We start from the raw sequence: 14,637 nt of genomic DNA, 5'->3' as shown, positions 1-14,637 counted from the left end.
TACATCACAAGTAGCGTGTATTCAAGTGACTGTCAGCAGTTTTGAACATGCTAAATTGCTGACAGCAATAGGTAGAGGTTGGGGACAGCAATACAAACATACCTTTTATTATCAGGAGTAGCGTGAATATGACGTTTTATTTAGCTAGATTTTGTTCCAGCAAGTGCACTAGAGGCGGAGCTTTACTGTGAAGTGCTTTCGGCATTGAGATGTTTTACAGCCCCTCCCCTCTGCTCTGAAGAACTGTAGTTGTCTCTTGGTCACTCAGCTCAATGCAGAGAGCAGTTCATAGTGAAGCTCCACCTGAGGGACAATTGAGGAGCAGAATCTGGCAGAATAAAACGTATAAAACGAGAGAGACAATCAAGCAGAGCTGGGCAGAGAGAAGCCAGATGAGAATAGCCAAGTAGAATTCTCTATGTGCTTCTTAAAACTATAAGGGAAGATTTAAAGGGGTTGTTTCACATCAGCAAATAGCATTGATCATGTAGAGAAAATTAATACAATACGTATAAAATACGTATTGTGATTGTCCATATTGCCTCCTTTGCTGGCTGGATTAATTTTTCCATCACATTATACACTGCTTGTTTCTATGGTTATGACCATCCTGCAATCCATTAGTGGTGGCCGTGCTTTCACACTATAGGAAGAAGCACTAGCCTTTGCGCACTACCACCAGAGAGGCTGATGCTTTTTCCTATAATGTGCAAGCACGGCCACCACTAATGGATTGCAGGGTGGTCGCAACCCCTGGAAACAATTAGTGTATAATGTGATTGAAAAATGAATTTAGCCAGCAAAGGAAGCAATATGGATAATCACAATAACATTAGTAAGTGCGTTGTATTAACTTTATCTACTTAATCAATGACATTTACTGAAGTGAGACAACCCCTTTAATAATACTACCTAAGTGAAACTTCGACTAGACAGTCTAAAAATGTGCCAGATTTATCAAAATGTCTGATGCTGATTGGTAAATCTGGTGCACTTTTAGACTGTCTTGTCTAAGTTCATACCACCTATCTTACTTTGTGCCGGAACCATTCACTTAACTTTTGGCGCAATTTTGGCTCACCTAAAGCAATGTCCCTTCTACTGCTAATCCACACGCCATTTCCACCCCATTGTCAGGAGAAGCAAGAAAAATCTCTGACACACTTAATAAATGTACATTTATAATAGTAAACCTACCCCAATATTTTCTCTGAAAGTTGACTGTTATTAGGGATTCTGTTGGAATTTCATGCACCGGTAGTTAGGGTAGCATGAACCTGCTGACGAAAAGATCTCTGTATACACGTAGTAACAGAATACATGAAACTCTCACCTGCTGAAGGAAAGGGGACTCGGTTCCCAGATACTTGGACACAAGATAGAGGCAGAAAAGGTGGCGGTCAATACCTTTGCCGGTCATAGCTAGACGATACATAAGCTGGTGACGCTCAGCTGCAGCTCGGTAAAGAGCCAGGCGATTCTCCCTCTGTATAAAAAGCAATGATGATCAGAGGGAAATTATCTTCTAATAAAATATAAATACTCAAAGCCTATACTCACAGTTTGATTGGGATCCTCCATGGCTTTTACAAATTCACATGACTCGATGGTGCATGCCCTAACAGTCTCTGTGCGACCTTCACGGAACAGGCGAGTCATTGAAGCTTCATATGTCAGACAGAAGTGACCCTTATCCTGCCGAAACACATTCAATAGAAATAGAAAAAATTGAAGTCAAAGTTACCATTGTCAACTGAAACGGTTTCAGTTTCTTCAGAAAATCTAAACGCCAAAAGATAATTTGCAAAAAAATGCTCTGTTGTGTTGCATTCTTCAGAAGATAGTCAGCTGTAATCTGAGGTTTATACACAGTCTAGTCACATTATTATGACCACTTCCTACTTTCGACGCCATCAGCGTGTAGCTCATGAGGGAAGTCACCAGTCTGGCTTGGTGGGTATATAAGGTGTGCGATAGGCTGTCTGCACACATATCCCTCGTTGCTGTTATGGGTAAAAGGGTAGATTTATCAGAGTTGCGAAAAGAGATGATTATTGACTTTCGGTCAGTATTCCTGAAACTGCGCAGTTTGTGAACTGTTCACGTGCTGCTGTGGTGAACGTGTATGGTGAGTGTACAAATGGCACCATTGTGAATAAGTGACGTGGAAACTGCAGAACACCACATACCATTGATATAAGAGGTAAACGTTGGCTACGAAGGTGCGGGAGGTTGGACTGACACTCTACAGTGGAGCAGCACACCACCAAAATGAACCAGGCTATCAGACGAGTGTCTAAAATAACAGTTCAGCGAACCCTACTGCGTATGGGTCTCCAAAGCAGACAGATGGTCACTGCACCTCTGCTCACAAAGTTGCATTGGCAAAAAATTTCAATTTTTGCAGCAGTATCAGAATTGGACCTCCACAAATTGACAAAGGGTTGCCTTCTCTGAACAGTCAAGTTTTCTGCTTCATCGAATGGATGGATATTGCTGTATAAGGAGAGAAACATCAGAGAACAAATGCCCTGCAGCCATTACTCGAAAAGTACAAGCTGATGGTGGAAGGTACTCTTAACCAATTTGGGAATGAATCCTTCCTTGTAGATCACGTACACCCATATATCCTGATTACTTCAATGGGTGGATGGGATTTTCCAGCAAAACAATGAGACATGACACATGGCTTGAAATGTCTAACATTGGTTGGAAGTGCATGACCAAGACCCACCCAACTGAGCATCTGTGGGACCACCTCGATTGTGGTGTTCGCTCTATGGATCCTCTCACCATGCAACTGTTGGATGCACTGCAATCAGCATGGCTCCAGATACCTGACAACCTACCTTACTGAGTCACTCCCAGCCTGTCTAGCTCCCATCCATGCTGTACACTGTGGTTACTCTGGATAATTAGCTGGTGATCATAATAATATGACTCCACTGTGTATTATGCAAAGAACAGTTGAAACAATTCATTTTTTGTGAAAGTACCTACAGGGTTTTTCATTTTTGCAACAAATGATCTATGTGCACAGTTGTGATGCTTTTGGTCAACTCCAGACAACAGATTAACCCTCTGTCTGATGACCTGTTTCCATCTCAGGTCTATGGTCAGATTAGAAGCAATCACAGACTGCTTCTTGGCCAAATGTTAAGTTATTCTAGTAGAGTTGCATTTCTCTTGATGGCAGCCATCGGGAATTGTCTGTTAGGCCTATAGACCTCATCTAATGAGTATATACAACTTCACCTTATTATCAATACGAGAACATAAACTGCAATATTCCTATGTGCTCACTTCAACTACATCTTTTTCCATATCCTTCCTCTCCAAATAAACCTGCCTCTTAAGTGCTCATCAGCTGTCATGCATCCATGTTACAAGTGGTTTCAATCTTTTTCCTTCTTTCTCCTGCCTTTTATAATATAATCTAGATATTTTCTCTTGTTTCTAGTCTGTGAACAATATCCATGTACCATGACACAGACCATGGTATAGCTGCTTGCTGCCACTAGGAGGCGACACTAGGCTGAAAAATGTTACCTCCTCCCCTGCCAGCTATACCCCCCTCCGGCCAGGAGAGAGCCTTCAGTTTGTGCAAAAGCAGTAGGAGAAGCAGAAGGATATAACCATATCAACTAACTCCACGGTCAATGGACCCAAACGGGGGTGGGTGCTGTGTCCCCCAATGAATCAAGCGAGAAACAGATTTTACAGGTGAGTTTCCCAAAATCTCGTTTTCTCGCTTATATCATTGGGGGACACAGACCATGGGACGTGCTAAAGCAGTCCCTGGGGAGGGAACACCAGAGTGAAGAAGGTAGAGACCCTCGTGACAGTCATCACACCGCGGCCTGCAAAACCAGGCGGCCCAGAGCGGCGTCCGCAGAAGCGAGAGTGTGAACCCTGTAAAGCTTTGTAAAAGCGTGGAGGGAAGACCAGGTTGCGGCTTTGCACAACTGAGCCACTGACGCCCGGTGGAGTGAGCCCCGGAAGACCCAAGTGCCCTGGTACAATGGACCGTGATTCCCGGAGGGGGGCATCCTGTCCCGAACGCGGTAACATTCCAAAATAGTGGAGCGAATCCACCGGTAGATCGTCACCTTTGAAGCTGCCAATCCCTTCCTAGAACCCTCCGGAAGGACGAAAGGGGGCCACGGCCGAAAGGTAAATCCGCAGAGCCCGCACCATTTCCAGATGGTGTAATGACACCTCTCTCGGATGGGAGGGCCTAGGGCAAAAGGACGGAAGGACAATGTGCTCATTGAGGTGAAAAGCCGACACTACCTTGGGTAAAAAGGAAGGGACCGGACGGAGGACCACCTTGTCCTGATGAAAGACCAGGAATGGTTCACGGCTTGACAGAGCTGCCAATTCTGAAACCCTTCGTATGGATGTGATGGCCACCAGGAAGGCCACTTTCCAGGACAGCAGGCGGAGGGAAGCCTCCCGCAAGGGTTCAAAAGGGGAAGCTTGAGGAACTCCCAATACCAAGTTGAGATCCCACGGATGAAGAGGAGGACGGTAAGGCGGAACGGAGTGCGCAATGCCCTTCAGGAAGGTCCTAACAGGACCCAGTCCCGCCAAGGATCGCTGAAAGAAAATGGAAAGGGCCGACACCTGGCCCTTCAAGGAGCTGAGCGCCATGCCCAATTCCAGTACGGACTGAATGAAGGCCAAAACGACCGGCAGGGAGAAGGATCTGGGAGATAGGTCCCGCTCCTCACAGAAACGAAGGAAGGACTTCCAGGTTCTATAATATATCCTGGAAGAAGTAGGTTTCCTGGCCTGAATGAGCGTCCGAACCACTGCATCGGAAAAACCCCGCTGTTTCAAAAGGAAGGTTTCAAGCCACACCGTCAAACGAAGAGCATCTAAACTCGGGTGGAAGATGGGCCCTTGCGACAGAAAATCGGGTCTGAGAGGGAGCGGGTACGGAACGTCCCCTAGCAGGAGGACAAGATCTGAGTACCATGCCCGGCGCGGCCAGTCCGGAGCGATCAGCAGGGTCTGAACGCCCTCCCACTTGATCCTGCGGAGAATCCGAGGCAGGAGGGACAGCGGCGGAAAGGCATAGAGGAACGTGAACCCAACCCATGGCGCCACGAGCGCGTCCACTCCGCAAGCTGCGGGCGAAGTAGCAAGGAAGCTTGTGATTGAGGCCGGAGGCCATCAGATCCACATCCGGCCGTCCCCAGCGATGACAGAGCGTCGAACACTTCCGGATAGAGAGACCATTCCCCGGGGTCTATCGTCGTCCAGCTCAGGAAATCTGCCATCTAATTGACAACGCCGGGAATGTGGACCGCTGACAGGGCCGGAACACGGGCCTCGGCCCACCTGAGAAAATCCTCGCCGCCTCCGACATGATGTTCGAGCTGCGAGTCCTCCCCGATGGTTGACATACGCCACCGCTGTGGCATTGTCCGACTGGACTCGGACATAAAGGCCCCGCAGGAGGGGAGACCAATGGCGCAGTGAGAGGAAAATTGCACGAAGTGCCAAGACATTGATGGATAGTCTGGACTCCGATGAAGACCATACGCCCTGGGCAGTCAGCGTGCCAAAGACTCCTCCCTAGTCATAATCTGATCGGTAGGAAAGACTTCCCCGTCTCCAGGTGAGTTGGGGAGAGCCACCAATGGAGGTCTGACCGAACCTGTTGAGGAAGGGAAAACCGACGATCCAAGGACTCCTGGGACTTGTCCCAGGTCAAGAGGATTGCCCGCTGAAAAGACCAGGTGTGAAATTGAGCGAATGGTACCGCCTCGAACGAGGCCATCATAAGGCCCAACACCTGCATACAAGTCCGGATGGAGACTGTGCGCTGCCGAAGCAAACAGAGCACCGCGCTGAGAAGGTCCTTCACCTTGCTCGCTGGAAGACGCACCCGAGCTGCCCCGGAGTCCAGCATCATACCGAGGAACCGAATCCGAGTGGAAGGGACCAGGGAGGATTTCCGAAGGTTCACTAGCCACCCGAAGCGGGTGAGTGTCTCCAAGATGATCTGCAGACTTTCCTCGCACTGCCGGAACGACGACGCTTTGATGAGAATGTCGTCCAGGTACGGAATCAAGGTGTGCCCCTGGAGCGAAGAAGGCCCATAAGCGGAGAGAGCACCTTGGTGAACACCCTCGGCGCAGTCGCCAGACCGAATGGCAGGGCGACAAACTGATAGTGGTCCGAGTGGACCGCAAAGCGCAAAAACCGCTGGTGGGCGATCACGATGGGGACGTGCAGGTAGGCGTCCTGGATATCCATGGAAGTTAACCATTCCCCTTGCGCTAAGGAAGCTATCACGGAGCAAAGAGACTCCATGCAAAAACGGCGCACTCGAAGGTAGCGATTTAACCTCTTGAGGTCCAACACCGGGCGGACCCTCCCTCCTTCTTGGGCACAATGAAGAGGTTGGAGTAAAAACCGGAAAACCGCTCCTTCGCTGGAACGGGGGAGATCACTCCCCTGACCAGCAGATCTTGAACCGCCTGAAAGAAGGCTCCCGCACGAGACGGCTCCCTGGGGGGACGGGACAGAAAAAAACGGTTTGGAGGCATGGATTTGAACTCCAACTTGTAGCCCGAAGTGACCACCTCGAAGCGCCCAGGCGTCTGAGATGTGGGCCTGCCAAACCTCCTGAAAATGAAGGAGCCAACCCCCCACCCAGGAAGGTGGGGGCGCACCTTCATGCAGGGAATTGCTCGTCAGAGGAAGAGAGCTCGCCAGGCGGGCTGGGGGTTGAACGAAGGCTTCCGCCGTTGCTTCTGGGTAGGCTGCCTCGCGGTCGAGGGAGTAGCCAGGCGGGTGCCCGTGAAGCAGCGAAAGGACTGGCGAGGCGCGGAAGGACGTGGTCGAGAACAACGCTTGGGTTTGGGCTGCAGAAGATGGGTGCTTTTGCCACCCGTGGCCTCAGAAATTATTTTGTCAAGTTTGGGCCCAAAAAGACGAGAACCAGCGAAGGGATGGGAGAGAAGGGAATGCTTGGAGGAAGAATCGACCTGCCAGGCCTTTAACCAGAGTTCCCGCCGAATGGAGACGACAAAGGCGGAGGTACACGCGACCATGGAGCCTGCGTCCAGGGCCGCCTCGCAAAGGTACTTCCCCGCCTGGGATATCTGGGCCACCAGAGCCTGGAGGTCTGTGCGGGAAAGGTCCGAATCTAAATCCTGATCTAAGCGCAGAGCCCATTCGGAAACCGCCTTAGCCACCCACGCCGAAGCAAAAATGGAGCGGAGTGCCGAACCGGTGGCAGAAAAAACCGACTTCGCCAGCGATTCGACCCGCCGGTCCACGGGGTCCTGCAGAGAGGAGCCGTCCGTAACCGAAATAGTGGTATTCTTGGCCAGGCGATCCACCGGCGGGTCCACCTTTGGAGGGGATGACCACTTACTCACCCAATCCGAAGGGAACGGATAAAGAAGGTCCAGTCGCTTGGGGATCAGGAAACGTGAACCTGGCTGTTCCCATGCTTTAGCGGTGAGAACGGAAAAGTCGTCATGTACCGGGAACGACTTGGGAGCCTGTTTGCTACACAGGAAAGAAACTCCCTGGTGACTGGAAGAGGGGCCCTCCTCTTGAAGTTGAAAGGTGTCCTGGATTGCCGAAACCAGACTGTCCATTAAGGCGGCCATCTGGGATGAGCGGTCCGGATCTAGATCCGTGTCCGACTCGGCGAGTTCTCCTCCGGACGAATGGTCCCCAACCAACGAGGACGCCCTGGACAGCGAACCGGGGGGAGGAGAAGGCGATGCATCCGAGGAGGAGGGGCATTCCTGACTGGGACGCTTTCTGGGGTGCCTGCTCCTGGATAGTGCGCCCTGGGAGAGAGCAGGTTGTGCAGGTGACGACGTCTCCACCAAGCGACCCATTAAGGAAAGGGTGGATTGGGAGATCTTAGACAGGTCAGTCACCGCCCGGGACAGGGATTTGGCCCATTCCGGTTCCATACTTCCAGCAGAAGGGTGCACGTCAGTGGACTGCGACTGAGGTGGCACGCTCTGGGTGGCCTGGCATGAGGTGCAGAGGGGGTTCGCATGTCCCCTAGGAAACTTCACATTGCATGAAGTGCAGGCATAATGGGTAGCCCTACCAAGGACCTGGGGCGCAGGATCCGCTGGGTCCGACATGACCGGAGGAAGGGAGCCAGAGAGGGTATAGAGGAGGGGAGCAGCGCTGGTCCTACCAGAGTGGAGCAGAGTAACCCTTGTCAGAACGTGTCCTCAGGTGCAGGATGCGGCGGGAAGGTGGTCTGCGGCGAGAAGGACGATCCTCTGAGGGGGAGACGCGCGCACTGCCGATGCACTTCCGAACGGAGCAGGCAGATAGAAGCACTGTGAAAAGCGCGGCGGGAAAATTAGGCTCCGCCCCCTCCAGCCGAAGCACGGATCGACAGCGCGAAGCCCCCCCCTCCCCCCCGCTATCCGGGGGAGAAGGGGTCCCGGCCGAGGTCAAAGAATGAATAGGAGATGTCTCCAAGGGCCAGAAAATGAGGGGGGAGGGCGGCTGAGGCCGCAGAGAGGAAGGCTGCATAGGAACACTCCCCGATTAACCCCCCCCCCCCCCCGTGTCGGCGGTGCCCCTGCGGCAGGTCCCCAGGTACAATGATCGTCGACAGAAATTGAGGGGGGAGGGCTGACCAGAGTGATGTCCAGATAGAGAGTCCAGCCCCTGAGCATCTCTGGGAACACAGACAGACATACTTACCTGTCTTCATCTGTGTTCTTCGCCCAACAGATATGGACCAGCGAGCGGTGCCACCTCTTCAGTCCCTGGCACAAGTGACAGGGACCGGGTTGGCGGGCAGGAATAGGTGGCCCCATGGCTGGGGGGAGCAGGAAGGTCAAGCCCTCCTGGTCCACTTTGTCTTCTTGTGGGGGCCAGAGCGGTGGAATAAGCATCACCGATCAGCCTTCCCCGGGATGAGGAGCTCTTAGTAGCCCTGGACCTCCAACCTAAAAGAGAAAATAAACCTTATCAGTTTCAGGGAGAATAAATCTGATAAAACTGATTGTATTGCCGAAATGTCTGTACATTCTACAGCATGCTCCATATTTAATCCCCAAAGTCACTTTTCTGAAAATTAACTCCTTGCTTTCACCCTTTATCTGGGGAGCTAACAGACCTAAATTGTCAATAGGGAATTTAACCCGACTTAAAAAAGAAGGAGGTATGTCCTTACCAGATATTCACTTGTACTACCTTGCAGGGCAATTAAGGAATATCAAATCATGGTTATACCCGGAAGGTTCTCTATGCAGACAGGAAAAACAGTTAGCTGAGTACCTAGGTCTCACTAACCTATGGCCGATCTTAGAACAACCGAAATTGTTCCCTCGTAAACTATTACCAATTCACAGAGTAGCAATCCAGGTATGGGCGGCCTGCAAGCGCTTACATGTGATGGAGACGGATCTGTTGGAGACCCCAGTTTGGGATAACCCCATGTTCCCTGATTTGTTGATTCTACAGGATAAAGCATTCTGGAAGGAGCATGGGGTTGTCACGATGGGAAATCTATATACTAATAATGTATTCAATGACTTTGAATCTATGAGTCGTAAATATGCGCTGCCAAGACAGGCATTCTATAGATACCTGCAGTTGAGACACGCCCTACAGTCGCATTATCGGAACACCCCAGTCCTTTTTTCTTCTTTTCCAATGATTGGTATTATACGCTCTCAAGGGCCACGAGGCTTCATCTCAGCATTATACACTCACCTCTTGGATGCCAAACTGAAAGGTACCCCGATGTTAGCATTAGATAAATGGAAAGCTATGATTCCTGACTTATCCAACGAAGATATAGAGGATATACTGGAATCCCCCACACTAGTATCACCGGCCATAAATAACAAATTTATTCAAGTATGCATAATTCACCAAAGTTACTTAACCCCGTCCAGACTATTCAAGATAGGCAGACGTACTCATTCCGAATGCCATAGATGCATGTCAGAGGGAGCTGATTTCTGGCACCTTATCTGGGCATGTCCAGCATTGCAATCATTCTGGAGTGAGGTTGTAAACTTACTCTCAGATCTCATAGATAACACGCTCTCACTAAATCCGAAAACGTGCATATTTGGAATATTGGATGAAACTATGTACTCTCATCATACTAGGATATTTTTAAGAGAAACATTATTTTTAGCACGCAAGGCTATAGCTATGAGATGGATGGGCGACAGGGCGCCCTCCCTAACGCAGTGGAAACAACTGGTTAACACTGTCATACCATATGAAAACATAGTGTATAATAATAGAGGCTGCTCATCCAAATTTCAAAAAGTGTGGGGGAAATGGTGCTTGTCCTCTAGGACAGCATATTCAGCTAGAAGACTAACTGAAGCTTTAAATGCAGAACAAGTTGGATAGAAGTAAAACCTTGACATACGGAAATTGTGGGTACAGATAAAAGCATTAGGAATTATGAGGAGTGTGGTGCTAGAGAATATTATTCAGCTATGCAAATATCTCTTGTCTGGAAAAGAAAAAATGTACAAAGATTGGATACAGCACAAATGTTTATTATGTTCTCCTTTTTTCTTTCTTTTATTTTGCAAAGTCATATCATTTTTATGTAATTGCCAAAACTACTGATGTACATTATGTCATAGAATATGTACAAAGACTGTCATCATACTTGACTTTGTGTGTTCAATAATAAGAATTAAAAAAAAAAAGAGAAAATAAAAATAAAAATAAAGATAAAAATCTTTAAAAAATAAAATAGCAGCCACCCAGCAGAGCAGGAGGTCTGCCTCCTACGACACTAAGCTAAAAACTGAAGGCTCTCTACTGGCCAGAGTGGGTATAGCTGGCGGGGGAGGAGCTAACAGTTTTCAGCCTAGTGTGGCCTCCTAGTGGCAGCAACCAGCTATACCATGGTCTGTGTTCCCCAATGATATAAGCGAGAAAAATTACTTTCACATAAAATATACCAAAAGGTATCACCAGTTTTTACCATTCCCTGAATTGTCCGGTCAAGTTTTTCCGAATTTAATCAAACAATTTTTCCCTCATGGTTTTGAGAAACTGATAAAAGGAACCAGTTGTCTTAACATTACCCATTGTGGATCTTCCAGACAAATCTGTCTAGTGAAGAAGATGGCAGCATGAAGAGGCAGGTGACACATCACCTAGGTGGCTTTAACGGCAGTCTTTTCATGATGTCAATTTTAATCAACACAGAGGGAATAAACAGATTTAACCAAGAAGAAATGAGTGGACTAGAAATTAAATTTGTGAAGTTATTTCCACCTTTTCATTGGAAATGCTGCATAATGGAACCTATCCCTACATAACGCTGACATGGCTGGTTGTGACACAGCCATCTTTAGAAACCTAATGCCCAGCTGCATAACAACATGCTGGTGGTTTAGTGGCCCTAAACCTAGTGACAAGTTCCTTTTAAAGGGGTATCCTCATCTGAGACAATAGTCCCATTGTCTGATAGGGACCTGCACCTATACCGAGAATGGAGCCCTGCAAAGTAATGACTATAGGACTCCGGTCCGACCACCACCAAGCGTGCCCCCCATAGAAGTGAATGGAAGCGCACAACGCATGACCAGCCACCGCTCCCATTCACTTCTATGAGCCCGATGGAAATAAATGAGCCAGGCCCCTATTTTCGGTGGCCCCATAGAAATGAATGGAGGGCGGCTGCGCTTGCGCAGTGTGCCCTCCAGCACTTTTGGGGCTCCGTTTAGGAGATAGGTACCAAGCGATATGCCCCCATTGTCTCAGAAGAGAAAACCCTTTTAAGGGTATGTTCATATGTAGTGGATATGCTACGTTTTTTCCTTCTGGACTTACTATAGCAGCCATGTTCAATAGATTTTAACAAAAATAAAAAATCTGCATGTCCATTCTTCCTACAGATTTTTACCAAGGATTTCAGTGCGTTAAGTGGAGCAGACATATGCAGATTTTTACTGCAGGCTTGCAGCAGAATTAGCGATGAATTTAGGAAAACCTAACTGGTTTAGTGCATAAAACAAATTTCACAGAATTGTTAATATTTGGTGGTCCATTTACCCTATAGTGAGCGAGCTGGAGGGCAATCTGTAGGAAGGCATCAGGGCTGCTCCGACATTTTTTGATAATTCCTTTTCCGAAATCTGTAAAGCGGAGGCAGTTAAAATCTACATCATCTGCTAGTGTTTTCGCTGTGAAGTAGGAACTTTCAATGACCTCTCGACACTAGAAGACAGACAAGTTTTCATTAGAGAACCTTTGGATTTACCAGAGTATTATCTAGAGTGTTTCAACCATTGTCTGACATAGAAAGCAAAACTCTGCTGTTCTCATCTTCAAGATGTCCAATACCTGTCACTTAAGCAAAGATACCAATAACTGCCTGGCATTTAGAAAAACCATTTTAATCCCTTCAGAACCAGGCAATTTTCCATATTCTTTTCTCTCTCGTTATCTATTCCCAGCCCTCCTACAGCCATAACTTTTTTATTTTTCCTTACACATAGCCGTATAATGGCTTGTTTCTTGCGGGACAAGTTGTATTTTCTAATAGATCCATTTACGGTTTCATAAAGTGTAGAGGGAAGCGGAAAATAAATTACAAAGAAAAAAAAAAAAAATTCTGCCACAGTTTTTTGGGTTTCGTTTTTACAATATGCGGTAAAACTGACCTTTTATTTTCATTCTATGGATAAGTATGATTACAAAAATACCACATGTATGGTTTTTCTTGCGTTCTAATACTGAAAAAAATTAAAAACTTTTTCTCTGCATTGCAATATTCTGACCCCTATAATTTTATTGAATTTTTTTTTATGTGTATGGAGTTGTGTGAGGGCTCATTTTTTGCAGAGCAATCTATACTGATACCATTTTGGGGAATGTATGATTTTTTTCATCACTCTATTTAATTTTTTGCGGGAGATGAAGCAACTAAATACAGCAATCTGACCATTTTGACATTTTTTTTCCTGTATCGCTGTTTGCTGTATGAGATAAATATTTTTATATTTTACTAGTATGGGTTTTCACACACAGCGATGCCCATGATGTTTATTTTTTTAATTGTTTATGTACTTTTATTTTTGGGAAAGGGGAGTGATTTACATTTTTATATTTAAAATATTTTTTGAAACTTTTTTTTTTTTAAATTGTTCCCCTAGGGAACTTGAAGAAACAATCATTATATTGCTTCTCTTATAGACTCCAATGCATTAGCATTAGGAGAATTTCACTGCGTTCCTATTGAGTCCTGCCACAAGCAGGATCTCTATAGGAACCTACATGTGGCAGCCTCTGATCATTCACGAGGACGAGGCTGCAGCACACACCAACTGGCACCCCCAGTCCTCGCTAGGGGGAGCAGGTTTTTGACCTCACAAATACTGTGTGCGATAGATATTATCGTCGATCGCATACATTAGCCTCTGGTGCCTGCTGTTTAAAACTTTAAATGCCCGACCACCAATGTAAATTTACGTTAGGCGGTCGGGAAGAGGTTAATAAAATGTTTAACTCCTTCATGACTCAGCAATTTTCAGTTTTGGTTTTTCACTCCCTGCTTTCCTGGAGCCATAACTTTTTTATTTTTCTGTTCACATAGCCGTATGAGGGCTTGTTTTTTGTGTGACAAGTTGGACTTTCTAATGACACCATTTATTATTGCATACAATATAGTAGGAAGCTGGAGAAAAATTCTAAATAGAATCTATCAACACATACTTTAAAGGGTTTCTGTCACCCCACAAAACTCTTTTTTTTTTTTCCTTATAGGGCGATATAGGAGAATATAATAGTCTTACTTACTTTCATGCGGCCGATTCTTTATAAAACGAAGTTTTATAATATGTAAATGAGGGCTCTACCAGCAAGTAGGGCGTCTACTTTCTGTTAGCCGCAGCAGAAAACCGCCCCCTCGCCGTGTTGATTGACAGGGCCAGCCGTGATCTCCTCCTCTGGCCGGCCCTGTCAGTAATTCAAAAATCGCGCGCCTCTGGTCATTCGGCGCAGACTATTATATTCTCCTATATCGCCCTATAAGGAATCTAACTATCCAAAAAAAAAAAATATGAGTTTTGTGGGGTGACAGAAACCCTTTAATATTGAACCAAGAGCACTGTTAGATTGGTTATGGTCTCCTCTCCTGAATAAAACATTCATCCAGATTGGTCATATCACTGAGACAGAGATCAATATTGTACATAACAATTCGCTGAAATAAACATCTTGTTTGAAAATGGGTACAAAATATTGTGTAGGAATAACACCATAATCCAGGCATAAGCACAAATACAGTATACCTCTAACTGTTCACTACTGTATAGAAAACTATTCAATGTATAAGAGACCTCAAATGGTAGGAGAAAAATGGGTATATAATCCATCACCAAAGTTGATTATACTCTATAATGCAGATTATCTTTATTCATAGTGACATAACATAAATCCATCACCCAACAAAACTAATATGCAATGGTACTAATTATTGGAGGTTATATAAAAACATGCCAAACACAAAATATATTTGTCCCTGGGAGGCCAGTACTGCAGCAGCCAGCTACAGTCATGGGGTCCTGGAGGGTCCGGATGCATTTCCCTATTAGCAATGGGTTATTAGGGGACATTAAAGGGACAAAGGTATCAAAGCAGATA

The 14,637-nt window shown here is 46.7% G+C and overlaps 1 protein-coding gene across 1 annotated transcript in view; it reads right to left on the bottom strand.

Annotated features, from left to right (window-relative positions):
• Nucleotides 1-14,637, bottom strand: part of CPT1B (carnitine palmitoyltransferase 1B) — a 97,556-nt gene that overhangs the window by 11,485 nt on the left and 71,434 nt on the right. The window contains exons 14-16 of the mRNA XM_040413575.1: nucleotides 12,046-12,210; nucleotides 1,561-1,695; nucleotides 1,334-1,486 (exon numbers count right to left, since the gene is read on the bottom strand). Of these exons, the coding sequence (XP_040269509.1) occupies nucleotides 1,334-1,486; nucleotides 1,561-1,695; nucleotides 12,046-12,210 (453 nt within the window). The remainder of the gene's footprint in view (nucleotides 1-1,333; nucleotides 1,487-1,560; nucleotides 1,696-12,045; nucleotides 12,211-14,637) is intronic.

Source organism: Bufo bufo, chromosome 1 (genome assembly GCF_905171765.1).
Source record: "Bufo bufo chromosome 1, aBufBuf1.1, whole genome shotgun sequence".
Classification (NCBI taxonomy): Eukaryota; Metazoa; Chordata; class Amphibia; order Anura; family Bufonidae; genus Bufo; species Bufo bufo.
This window is presented reverse-complemented; position numbering and strand designations above follow the sequence as displayed.